At 46.3% G+C, this 11518-nt stretch overlaps 2 protein-coding genes across 2 annotated transcripts in view; one reads left to right on the top strand and one right to left on the bottom strand.

Annotated features, from left to right (window-relative positions):
* Nucleotides 1-8386: 8386 nt before the first annotated feature.
* Nucleotides 8387-11447, bottom strand: LOC119319503 (glycerol-3-phosphate 2-O-acyltransferase 6-like). The gene is made up of 2 exons (XM_037593974.1): nt 10355-11447; nt 8387-9545 (listed from the first exon to the last, which is right to left on the bottom strand). Exons 1-2 carry the CDS (start codon nt 10988-10990, stop codon nt 8655-8657), a joined length of 1527 nt encoding a protein of 508 aa, XP_037449871.1. The 5' UTR covers nt 10991-11447; the 3' UTR covers nt 8387-8654.
* The window catches only part of LOC119315508, a 6037-nt gene continuing 5652 nt past the window's right edge, over nt 11134-11518 (top strand). The window contains exon 1 of the mRNA XM_037590111.1: nt 11134-11181. Coding sequence (XP_037446008.1) covers nt 11134-11181 — 48 coding nt within the window. The remainder of the gene's footprint in view (nt 11182-11518) is intronic.

The raw sequence follows: 11518 nt of genomic DNA, 5'->3' as shown, positions 1-11518 counted from the left end.
GACTAAAGGGGGGCATTGGTCACGGTTGGTTCCACGAACCGTGACCAATGCCCCCTTTAGTCCCGGTTGGTGCCACCAACCGGGACCAATGGCCTTGTGCTGCCCCGCGCCCAAAAGTTTAGTCCCACCTCGCTAGTTGAGAGGGCTCGGGAGTGGTTTATAAGCGCTGCTGCGCCCACCCTCCTGAGCTCCTCTCAACTGCAGGCTTTCGGGCCTAATCTGTCACTGCAATGCCTGTGGGCCTACTGGGCCTGCTGCGGGCCTGAATCCTGGCCCATGGTAGGGTTTCTAGTCGTATTCAGGCCATGATGGCCCAATAGGTGGCATTTTTTGTTGCTTTATTTATTTTCTTTTGTTTTTTGCTTTATTTTTTAATTCTTTATGGTTTTAGTTTTAGAAAAATTATAAACTTTTTGTTAATGCCATTAGTTTTCAAATTTGAAAACACTTTTTTAGTTTTTTTTGTTTTCTTTGTTGCTTTATTTATTTTATTTTGTGATTAACTTTACTATAAAAATAGTTTTTTCCTATTTTTTTGATTTGTTTTTTGCATTATTTATTTTCTTTTGTTTTTTGCTTTAATTTTTAATTCTGTTTGCTTTTAGGTTAGCAAAATTATAAACTTTCTGTTAGTGCCATTAGTTTTAGAAAAATTATAAACTTTCTGTTAGTGCCATTAGTTTTCAAATTTGAATAGTTAAAATTTGAATTCTTTGAAAATTGTTTGAATCACAAGTTTGTGATTAACTTGCTAAAAAATGAGAATAGATGCGCTTATAGAGAAAATCCAACCTAAATTCCTAGTAAATTTGTATGAATTTCAGAGAAATTCACTATGAATTTAGGTTAAACTTTTCTCTATTAGGGCATCTATTTTTATTTTGAGAGGAGCTCAACAAGGCAGAGAGGGAAGGGCTTATAAACCGGTGTGAGCCACCTTCGGTTGGCGAGGTGGGACTAAACTCTGCCCGCAACGAGGACCAACCCTTTAGTCCCGGTTTGTGGCACAAACCGGGACTAATGGTCATGGGCCAGGGGCGAGGAGCAAAATTATAAACTTTTTGTTAGTGCCATTAGTTTTAGAAAGTTGAAAGTTGGCATGGGCCAGGGACTAATGGTCATGGTATTACGAGGGCCGAACCATAAGACATGAAAGCATTTCAAATGAACTCTGAAAAAGTTGAAAATTGGGATGGTATCATAATTTCACCCACATAGCATGTCCATGTACAAAACGGACAATGGTAGCATGTTCGTGTGTTACAAAGTTGCGGGAGAAAGTCTTCACTTTCGCTTGTGTCATTTTCTTATTGCGCCGTAACCATGGATAATCTTCATTGTTTATCAGGATGCTTGGGTCAGCCTTGACATTGAAGGGAGGAATTTCATGAAACTTTTCATAATCTTCAGACATGTCTGTCTTGCCGTCCACTCCCAGGATGTCCCTTTTTCCTGGAAAAACTATGTGGCGCTTTGGCTCATCGTATGATGTATTCGCTTCCTTATCTTTTCTTTTTCTCGGTTTGGTAGACATGTCCTTCACATAGATAACCTGTGCCACATCATTGGCTAGGACGAACGGTTCGTCAGTGTACCCCAGATTTTTCAGATCCACTGTTGTCATTCCGTACTGTGGGTCTACCTGTACCCCGCCGCCTAACAGATTGACCCATTTGCACTTAAACAAAGGGACCTTAAAATCAGGTCCGTAGTCAAGTTCCCATATGTCCACTATGTAACCATAATATGTGTCCTTTCCGCTCTCGGTTGCTGCATCAAAGCGGACACCGCTGTTTTGGTTGGTGCTCTTTTGATCTTGGGCGATCGTGTAAAATATATTCCCATTTATCTCGTATCCTTTGTAAGTCAATACAGTCAAAGATGGTCCCCTGGACAACAAGTACAACTCATCACAAACAGTATTGTCACCTCTGAGACGTGTTTCCAACCAACTGCTAAAACTCCTGATGTGTTCACATGTAATCCAGTCGTCGCACTGCTCCGGGTGTTTGGAGCGCAGACTGTTCTTGTGTTCATCGACATACGGGGTCACCAAGGTAGAGTTCTGTAGAACTGTGTGGTGTGCTTGAGACCAAGAATATCCGTCCCTGCATATTATTGAGTCTCTTCCAAGAGTGCCTTTTCCAGCCAGTCTCCCCTCATACCGCGATTTAGGGAGACCTATCTTGTTAAGGCCAGGAATGAAGTCAACACAAAATCCGATAACATCCTCTGTTTGATGGCCCATGGAGATGCTTCCTTATGGCCTAGCGCGGTTACGGACATATTTCTTTAGGACTCCCATGAACCTCTCAAATGGGAACATATTGTGTAGAAATACGGGCCCCAGGATGACAATCTCGTCAACTAGATGAACTAGGACGTGCGTCATGATATTGAAGAAGGATGGTGGGAACACCAGCTCGAAACTGACAAGACATTGCGCCACATCACTCCTTAGCCTTGGTACGATTTCTGGATCGATCACCTTCTGAGAGATTGCATTGAGGAATGCACATAGCTTCACAATGGCTAATCGGACGTTTTTCGGTAGAAGCCCCCTCAATGCAACCGGAAGCAGTTGCGTCATAATCACGTGGCAGTCATGAGACTTTAGGTTCTGAAACTTTTTCTCTGGCATATTTATTATTCCCTTTATATTCGACGAGAAGCCAGTCGTGACCTTCATACTGAGCAGGCATTCAAAAAAGATTTCTTTCTCTTCTTTCGTAAGAGCGTAGCTGGCAGGACCTTTATACTGCTTCGGAGGCAATCCATCTTTTTTGTGCAAACGTTGCAGGTCCTCCCGTGCCTCAGGTGTATCTTTTGTCTTCCCATACACGCCCTAGAAGCCTAGCAGGTTCACGCAAAGGTTCTTCGTCACGTGCATCACGTCGATTGAGGAGCGGACCTCTAGGTCTTTCCAGTAGGGTAGGTCCCAAAATATAGATTTCTTCTTCCACATGGGTGCGTGTCCCTCAGGGTCATTCGGAACAGCTAGTCCACCGGGACCCTTTCCAAAGATTACATAGTGTAAATCATTGACCATAGCAAGCACGTGATCACCGGTGCACATGGCGGGCTTCTTCCGGTGATCTGCCTCGCCTTTGAAATGCTTGCCTTTCTTTCGACATTGATGGTTGGTCGGAAGAAATCGACGATGGCCCAGGTACACATTCTTCCTGCATTTGTCCAGGTATATACTTTCAGTGTCATCTAAACAGTGCGTGCATGCGTGGTATCCTTTGTTTGTCTGTCCTGAAAGGTTACTGAGAGCGGGCCAATCGTTGATGGTCACGAATAGCAACGCCTTAAGGTTAAATTCCTCCTGTCTGTGCTCATCCCATGTACGTACACCGTTTCCATTCCATAGCTGTAAAAGTTCTTCAACTAATGGCCTTAGGTACACATCAATTTCATTGCCGGGTTGCTTAGGGCCTTGGATGAGAACTGGCATCATAATGAACTTCCGCTTCATGCACATCCAAGGAGGAAGGTTATACATACATAGAGTCATGGGCTAGGTGCTGTGATTGCTGCTCTGCTCCCCGAAAGGATTAATGCCATCCGCGCTTAAAGCAAACCATACATTCCTTGGGTCCTTTGCAAACTCATCCCAGTACTTTCTCTCGATTTTTCTCCACTGCGACCCGTCAGTGGGTGCTCTCAACTTCCCATCTTTCTTTCGGTTCTCACTGTGCCATCGCATCAACTTGGCATGCTCTTCGTTTCTGAACAGACGTTTCAACCGTGGTATTATAGGAGCATACCACATCACCTTCGCAGGAACCCTCTTCCTGGGGGGCTCGCCGTCAACATCACCAGGGTCATCTCGTCTGATCTTATACCGCAATGCACCGCATACCGGGCATGCGTTCAGATCCTTTTATGCACCGCGGTAGAGGATGCAGTCATTAGGGCATGCATGTATCTTCTCCACCTCCAATCCTAGAGGGCATACGACCTTCTTTGTTGCGTATGTACTGTCGGGCAATTCGTTATCCTTTGGAAGCTTCTTCTTCAATATTTTCAGTAGCTTCTCAAATCCTTTGTCAGCCACAGCATTCTCTGCCTTCCACTGCAGCAATTCCAGTACGGTACCGAGCTTTGTGTTGCCATCTTCGCAATTGGGGTACAACCCTTTTTTGTGATCCTCTAACATGCGATCGAACTTCAGCTTCTCCTTTTCACTTTCGCATTGCGTCCTTGCATCGACAATGACCCGGCGGAGATCACAATCATCGGGCACATCGTCTGGTTCCTCTTGATCTTCAGCAGCTTCACCCGTTGCAGCATCATTGGGCACATCGTCTGGTTCCTCTTGATCTTCACCAGCTCCCCCCGTTGCAGCATCACCGTATTCAGGAGGCACATAGTTGTCATCGTACTCTTCTTCTTCGCCGTCTTCCATCATAACCCCTATTTCTCCGTGCCTCGTCCAAACATTATAGTGTGGCATGAAACCCTTGTAAAGCAGGTGGGAGTGAAGGATTTTCCGGTTAGAGTAAGACCTCATATTCCCACATTCAGTGCATGGACAACACATAAAACCATTCTGCTTGTTTGCCTCAGCCGCTTCGAGAAACTCATGCACGCCCTTAATGTACTCGCGGGTGTGTCTGTCACCGTACATCCATTGCCGGTTCATCTGCGTGCATTATATATAATTAAATGTCCAAATTAATAGAAGTTCATCATCACATTAAAACCAAAGTGCATACATAGTTCTCATCTAACAACATATAGCTCTCAAGAGCATCTAATTAATTAAACCATACATTGAAACTATGTAAAACATTTCAATGCGAAAACAAATGCGATCATAATCGCAACCAAGGTAACAATTGATCCAACGGCATAATGATACCAAGCCTCGGTATCAATGGCATATTTTCTAATCTTTCTAATCTTCAAGCGCATCACATCCATCTTGATCTTGTGATCATCGACGACATCCGCAACATGCAACTCCAATATCATCTTCTCCTCCTTAATTTTTTTATTTTTTTTCTTCAACAAATTGTTTTCTTCTTCAACTAAATTTAACCTCTCGACAATAGGGTCGGTTGGCATTTTCGATTCACATACATCCTACATAAATAATATCTATGTCACGTTGGTCGGCATAATTTTCATAAACAATAAATGAACCAATAGTTATAAAAATAATATATATACCACATCCGAATCATAGGCAGGACGAGGGCCGACGGGGGCGGATACCAAAACCATCACACTATATAAGATGCAATAATAAAAGTAAGAAAATAATACAAGTATCTATCTAAACATGCAAGTAAGAATATTTTTCCTTTCAGAAAAAGATAAAACAAGAGGCTCACCACGGTGGTGCCGGCGATGAGCTCGGCGCGGGTGATCGACGGCGGTGAAGATGGGGACGGGGCGTGACGGACCGCTAAACCTAGACAAATATTATGGAAAATGGAGCTTGGAGGTCGAGCATGGAGAGGAGAAAGCTTAAGTAGTGTGTCTCGGGCATTTCATCAAACACCTTGTGTGCATAGGAGGTGAGCTAGAGCACCACAAAGCCCTCTCCCCCTCGGCCAGAGAAAAACAGACAACTGGGGTGCTCTGCTCGCGAGCGAGGGGTATATATAGGCACCTCATTGGTCCCGGTTGGTGGCATGAGCCGGGACTAAAGGGGAGCCTTTGGTCCCGGTTCAAGCCACCAACCGGGACCAATGGTGGTGGGCCAGGAGCGAGGCCCATTGGTCTCGGTTCATCCCACCAACCGGGACCAAAAGGTCCAGATGAACCGGGATCAATGGCCCACGTGGCCCGACCGGCCCCCTGGACTCACGAACCGGGACCAATGCCCACATTGGTCCCGGTTCTGGACTGAACCGGGACTAATGGGCTGAGCCGGCCTGGACCAAAGCCCTGTTTTCTACTAGTGAACAACCTGCGTGAAGATAAGATGAACCCGTTTTTTTTCTTTTTTCCTTACAATGACATGTGAACCAACATAGGGATGATAATGTTACCGGATGTCGCCATTACATGTGAGATGCTAAGCGGTGCCACATCACCCTCTGTCATAATCTCATTTAACAGAGCCAGATCGAGCAGTGGTTTTTGCGAAACGATTACACAAGACGAGGTGTTTCCTGCAAAGAAAATGTAGCATAGTGTTTTCTGCCAAACTAGCCTTCAAAGTGGTGGTTTTCTGCAATTTACTAGCGGCTATAACTCAAGCCGGGCTAGCATTGTACTTGCGCACGCGATGCGCTGCAACCAACACACGTGCAGGACGTGAGACAGAGCCACGGGCGACGCGCTGCGGCCCAATGTAGGAGCGCGGCGATAGGTGTGGGACAGGTTGTTGTTGGAGTAGAAGGCGCACGTTGAAGATGACGAAGGGCAGTGGGCGACGCAAACCAATCTTACATCATAAAATCAAAAAGAAAACACCGATCAATGTGATCGGTGAGACAGAAAACCCGGACCAAGGGATTGGGAAAAAGACTCTCTCCAGGGCAGCCGGTCAACACGATCGGCGGACAAACCTGGGCTAGGGGGGCTGCGTGATGTGAAAGTGGCGGCATCTAGGATTTGGCTTTGATATTATCCATAAAGAAAAAGAAATAAAAAAATTAAAATATGCGTACAATTTACAAAGAAATTTCACTTTGTTATAATATGCAAGAATCAACATGTAATAGTGGAGTTTTTGCAAAAGAAGAATTTTTCCAGAGAGTTAATGAGTCAGTTGCAATGATATTTCATCCACGACGTCTCTACTTCTCAAAATGAGAAAACAAAGTTTTCTATGAAAGAATAAATTGGTGGCATTAGTATCACCATTTAAGAAGAAAGAAAATAAAGGAAAAACTGACACACAATTGAATCAGAAATTGTGTTTTTTATAATATGCAGGCTAAGCATAAAATAGTGGAGTTATCACAAAAAAGGAAAGTTTTCTAATATTAGTATTACACTTTAAGAAAAAAGAAATTTAACAAAAACAAAAAATTAAATATAAACTAAAAATAGAAATATGAATTTTCTAAGGAATAACAAATTAGTGGGATTTGTATTACCTATACGAATACGAGGACAGGAACTTTAAAATAATCTAAAACAAAAAATGTCAAATTTTGCACATAATTTATATAGAAATTACACTTTTTATAATATGCAAGAACAAGCATATAATAGTGAATTTGTTTCAAAAAAAAGTTCCTAAGAAGGAAAGAATTTGTGGCATTGGTATTACCATTAAAGAAAAAATGAAACAAAAACTAAATCAAAATCAAAACAATGAAGTTTTTCTAAGAAAAAATGAATTAGTGGCTTTGGTATTACCCTTTGATAGGAAACAAAATTAAATATAAACTAAAAAATAATAATAATAGTGAACCTTTCTAAGAAATATAAGAAAATGAATAAAAAACTTAAACAAAATCAAAATAATGAGGTATTTCTAAGAAAGAATGAATTAGTGGCTTCGGTTTACCCTTTAAGAAGAAAGAAAATGAAATAGAAATTAAAAAATCATAATGATGTAACTAAAAAATCATAATGATGTAGTTTCTAAGAAAGAATGAATTAGTGACATTGGTGTCACCCTTTATGAAGAAAGAAAAGAATAAACCAAATAATTTGCACACCGCGCTTTTTAATAATAAGCAAGAATAAGCATATAAATAGTGAAATTTGCGAGAAGCAATTATAAGAAGGAATGAATTAGTGGCATTGGTATTACCCTTAAAGAAGAAATAAAATAAAAACTTGAAGAAAATCAAAATAATGCAGGTTTCTAAGGAATAATAAATTAGTGGCGTCGGTATTACTCAAAAGAAGGGACATAAATTTAAAAGAAATAACAACAAGAATTGCACTCAATATACACAAAAAAACACAAAAAATGAGTAATTCAAAAATATGCAAGAATAAACATATAATAGTGGAATTTTCACAAAAAATAACTTCTAAGAAGGAATGAATTTAGTGGCATTTATTTTACCCTTGAAGAAGAAAGTAAATAAATAATAACTAAAAATTTAAAAATAAAGAACAATGAATCCGTAGCAATAGTATTACCATTGAAAGAAGAAATATAACGTAACAAGCTTTAAAAAATTGCACACAACTTCACTCTAAAATTGCACTTTTTGCAGTATGCAAACAATAATTATATAACAATGTAATTTTCACACTTATTGCATAGCATTCATGTGTATACATTTATATGCATCCTACATGAAAGACAAAGAAAAACCAACTAACAAAAAAAAAAAGAAAAACAGAAACACATAAAAACAGAAAAGAAACAAAGGGATAGAGGAGGGCTGATAGTTAATGGGCTTTGGCCCAGTGGCAAATCGACTGACCCAAGCACAGCGCAATAAAACAACACATGGCAGAAAAAAATGCAGCACGAATCTTAGATTAAAAATTGGATGGCCAGAAAATTCAAAACTCAGGCAACTTACAAGTAGCTAAAGTGAGAACTAATCAATGAAAATGAAAACTATCGATCTCCATCTGGACTCTATTTTGATGTTCATGTTTGCTGTTGCTGTCAATTTTCTTCTGTTTGACCAGACAATGTGCGGAGTGTCTTTGGTACTGGTACAGCCTACACCACTACACTGCCCCGTGAATCGTGACTATCTATACAGTTCCACAGTTTACGCAAACTTCTTGCCTTCGTCGCCGTCGGCGGCGACCGTGCCGTCGGTGCCGGCGAGCTTCATGTACTTGTCCTTCCTGGTGAGCGTGGTGCACCGGTACCCGAGCTCCTTGCCGATCACCGCCTGCACGTGGTTGGCCACGTCAACGGTGCTCCTCCCGCCGCCGCCGCACGTCTCCTCGGGCCGCAGCGCCGGCAGGAACGTCACCTTGTACCCCGGCCGCGGGTTCATGTAGAAGAACCACGGGTCCATGGCCTTCCACCCCCTCGCCGTCGACCCGTAGTAGGTCGACTGCGCCGCCTCCAGCGCCACCGGCACGATCCGGTCCGACAGCTCCGCGAACAGCGCCGAGAACCGCAGCAGGCAGGGCTCCCGGCACGTCGTCCCCTCGGGGCACACCACCACGTCGCGCCCGGAGGCCAGCAGCTCCCGGATGCGCGCCGCGTCGGCCTCCCGGTCCCGCGCCAGCGCCACTGCCGGGATCGGCGAGATGGCCGTCGACAGCCGGCTCACGCTGTAGGTCACGCACGTCACCGGCCGCCCCAGCGCCACGGCCACGACGATGGGGTCCAGCGCCGTGCGGTGGTTGCAGACGAGGAGGGACCCCGGGGAGCCCTCGCGCGCCGCCGGCGGGGGCGTGCCCCGCACGGCGAGCCGGATGCCGGTCAGGCGGTACGTGTGGCGCACGAGGTGCGGCGGGACAGGGAGGCTGATGAGGACGCGGAGCACGGCCAGGGCGAGGCCGACGGGGAGGTAGGCCAAGGCGAAGAGCGCGTGCGCTGGGTCCGGCCGGCGTACCAGGCGGCCGTCGTGGAAGACGACGCGGGACAACAGAGCGTCGGGGGCAGCCCTCGGCGCGCGCTTGTTCGTGGGCACCATGTAGGCTTCCTGCATATGTACATGCGCGGGAAACAACTCAGATTAATCAACAGTACTACTAGTAGCTGCTAAGCTTTTTAGAGTAGTTTTTATTCAGGGATTAGTGGAGTAACTAATCAATAATCCTACACCTACAGGCAATCAACAGGAAGTTACGGACCTCCCTTCTCTTCTAATCATACCTCCGCCCCCTGATTTTCAGGGGTGGACCGGTGCCTCCCAAATTGACCAATGAAAGAATGCCTCGTCACCCTGTAAACCACTCTCCCCCGTAATTTCCTGTAGATGTAGCATTACTGGTAACTAATGGCTATTCAACAGTAAGCTGCATGTAACAGGATTGAGACCAAGTAGCATGATTTATTCAGGTAAGCAAAATTCTTTGCCAAGAAAAGGTGCAAGAAATAAAGAAAATTATTACTACTACTCAACAATTTACAGTTTAATTAGTACCTTTGCAGGATAAACTAAACATCAACTAGAAACTAGAGAACCTTCTTGTTCTTTCCTAGGTAGGGACAGGAAAGGTGCTCTGGAAAGGGTAAGCAAAAGATAGGAACCACACAATTTCTTGCAACTCCAACTACCACAAGAAAAGGCTACTGTAGGTGAGATTGATGCTTTGAGCACACAAAGAGCAATTCGTTTACTTCAAAATTAGATGTGGTCAGATGATCTCTGGCCACTCAAATACTCCCTCTGTACGGAGGGAGTATCAATTACCATGAATTAGAGAAAATTTATTGAAGATCGAATTCAATAAACTTTCGTCAAAACAATCGAATTCTACCGGGTGTGGAGGTTGGATTTAGTAGTACCTTGCAGATGGCCATGAAGTCGTGGTCGCTCTCGCGGTCGCCGAGCCCGACGTCCGGCATGTCCCCGCCGGCAAACAGCCGCTCCACGACCTCCCTCTTCCTCCCAGCGACGAGCACTCCGCCGCTGATGAGCCCCGTGAAGCGCCCGCAGCAGGTCCCGAGCTCGGTGCCGGCCACCTCGGCGCCCAGGAACTCGCGGACGAACGGGGCGACCATGACAGCCGGCGACGCGGTGACCACGACCCGCCTGCCCGCGCCGCAGCCTCGGAACACCTCCCACGAGTCGGCGCGCACCCCGGCGGCGTAGTGCCGCGGGAGGACGCCCCTCGCCACGGCCTCCACGTCGCGCACACGGAGCCCCGCGAACGTCGCGAAGACGAGCAGCCCGATGGCGGCCGGCTCGGAGAAGGCGGTGTAGAGGAGCAGGATGAACGGGGCGAGGAGGAGGAGCGCGAGGGCGCGGAGGTAGCCCCCGGCCTCGAGCGCCACGAGGAAGTAGTAGGGGAACGCCGAGGAGGAGGCCAGCAGGGTGCCGTCCAGGTCGGAGGCAGCGGTGCGGCGCTCACGCGCCGACGCGTCGTAGGACGACACCGGCGGGAACCTGCTCATCGCGGCCGTTCCGGGGCGCGGCGCCATGGACGCACGCACGCACGGAGATCGATCGATCGACGAGACGGTTATGCCGGGAGGCCGGGGGAGTGGTATGCCCGCAAGATTTGTACGCCGGGTGGCTGGGGTTGGCTGAGCGGCCCAGCGGCGCCGCGCGGCGGGCGTGGGCGATGGCGACGGCGGGCGAAGGGTGGATGGCCAGGAGACTCGTGTTTTTGGTGAGCCACTTGGCGCGGCAAGGTGGAAAGCAGAGAGCCAACCCCGCCTCCTCTGTTTATACGCGCCAAACCACCTCCCACCTCCAGTCGGAGTCGGACGACGGAAACGACTAGTTCACCGGCCGGCCGATTAATGCCCGTCGGGTCGGAGCTGGATTCGATCTCGCCTTGCCTCCGATTCCGAGCAGGAGAAATATCCTACCGATTGGCATGCATGCATGCATGCGCAAAGTGCTGCGGTTTGGCCGTCCAAGAACAACGGACGCGTGATGAAGGGGAGCGTAGTACTCCCTCCGTCCGGGAATAGTTGTCCCCAAGGTGTTTTTCTGAACCCCCC

Source organism: Triticum dicoccoides, chromosome 6A (assembly GCF_002162155.2).
Source record: "Triticum dicoccoides isolate Atlit2015 ecotype Zavitan chromosome 6A, WEW_v2.0, whole genome shotgun sequence".
Classification (NCBI taxonomy): domain Eukaryota; kingdom Viridiplantae; phylum Streptophyta; class Magnoliopsida; order Poales; family Poaceae; genus Triticum; species Triticum dicoccoides.
Note: the sequence above shows the minus strand (reverse complement) of the source record. Positions and strands in the feature narration are given on the sequence as shown.

Excerpts from the sequence above, each read along its gene's own strand:
- LOC119319503 (XM_037593974.1), bottom strand. The coding sequence starts at position 10,990 with ATGGCGCCGCGCCCCGGAACGGCCGCGATGAGCAGGTTCCCGCCGGTG. Across the intron at positions 9,546-10,354 it reads ACTTCATGGCCATCTGCAAG|GAAGCCTACATGGTGCCCAC; the intron begins GTACTACTAAAT and ends GTACATATGCAG.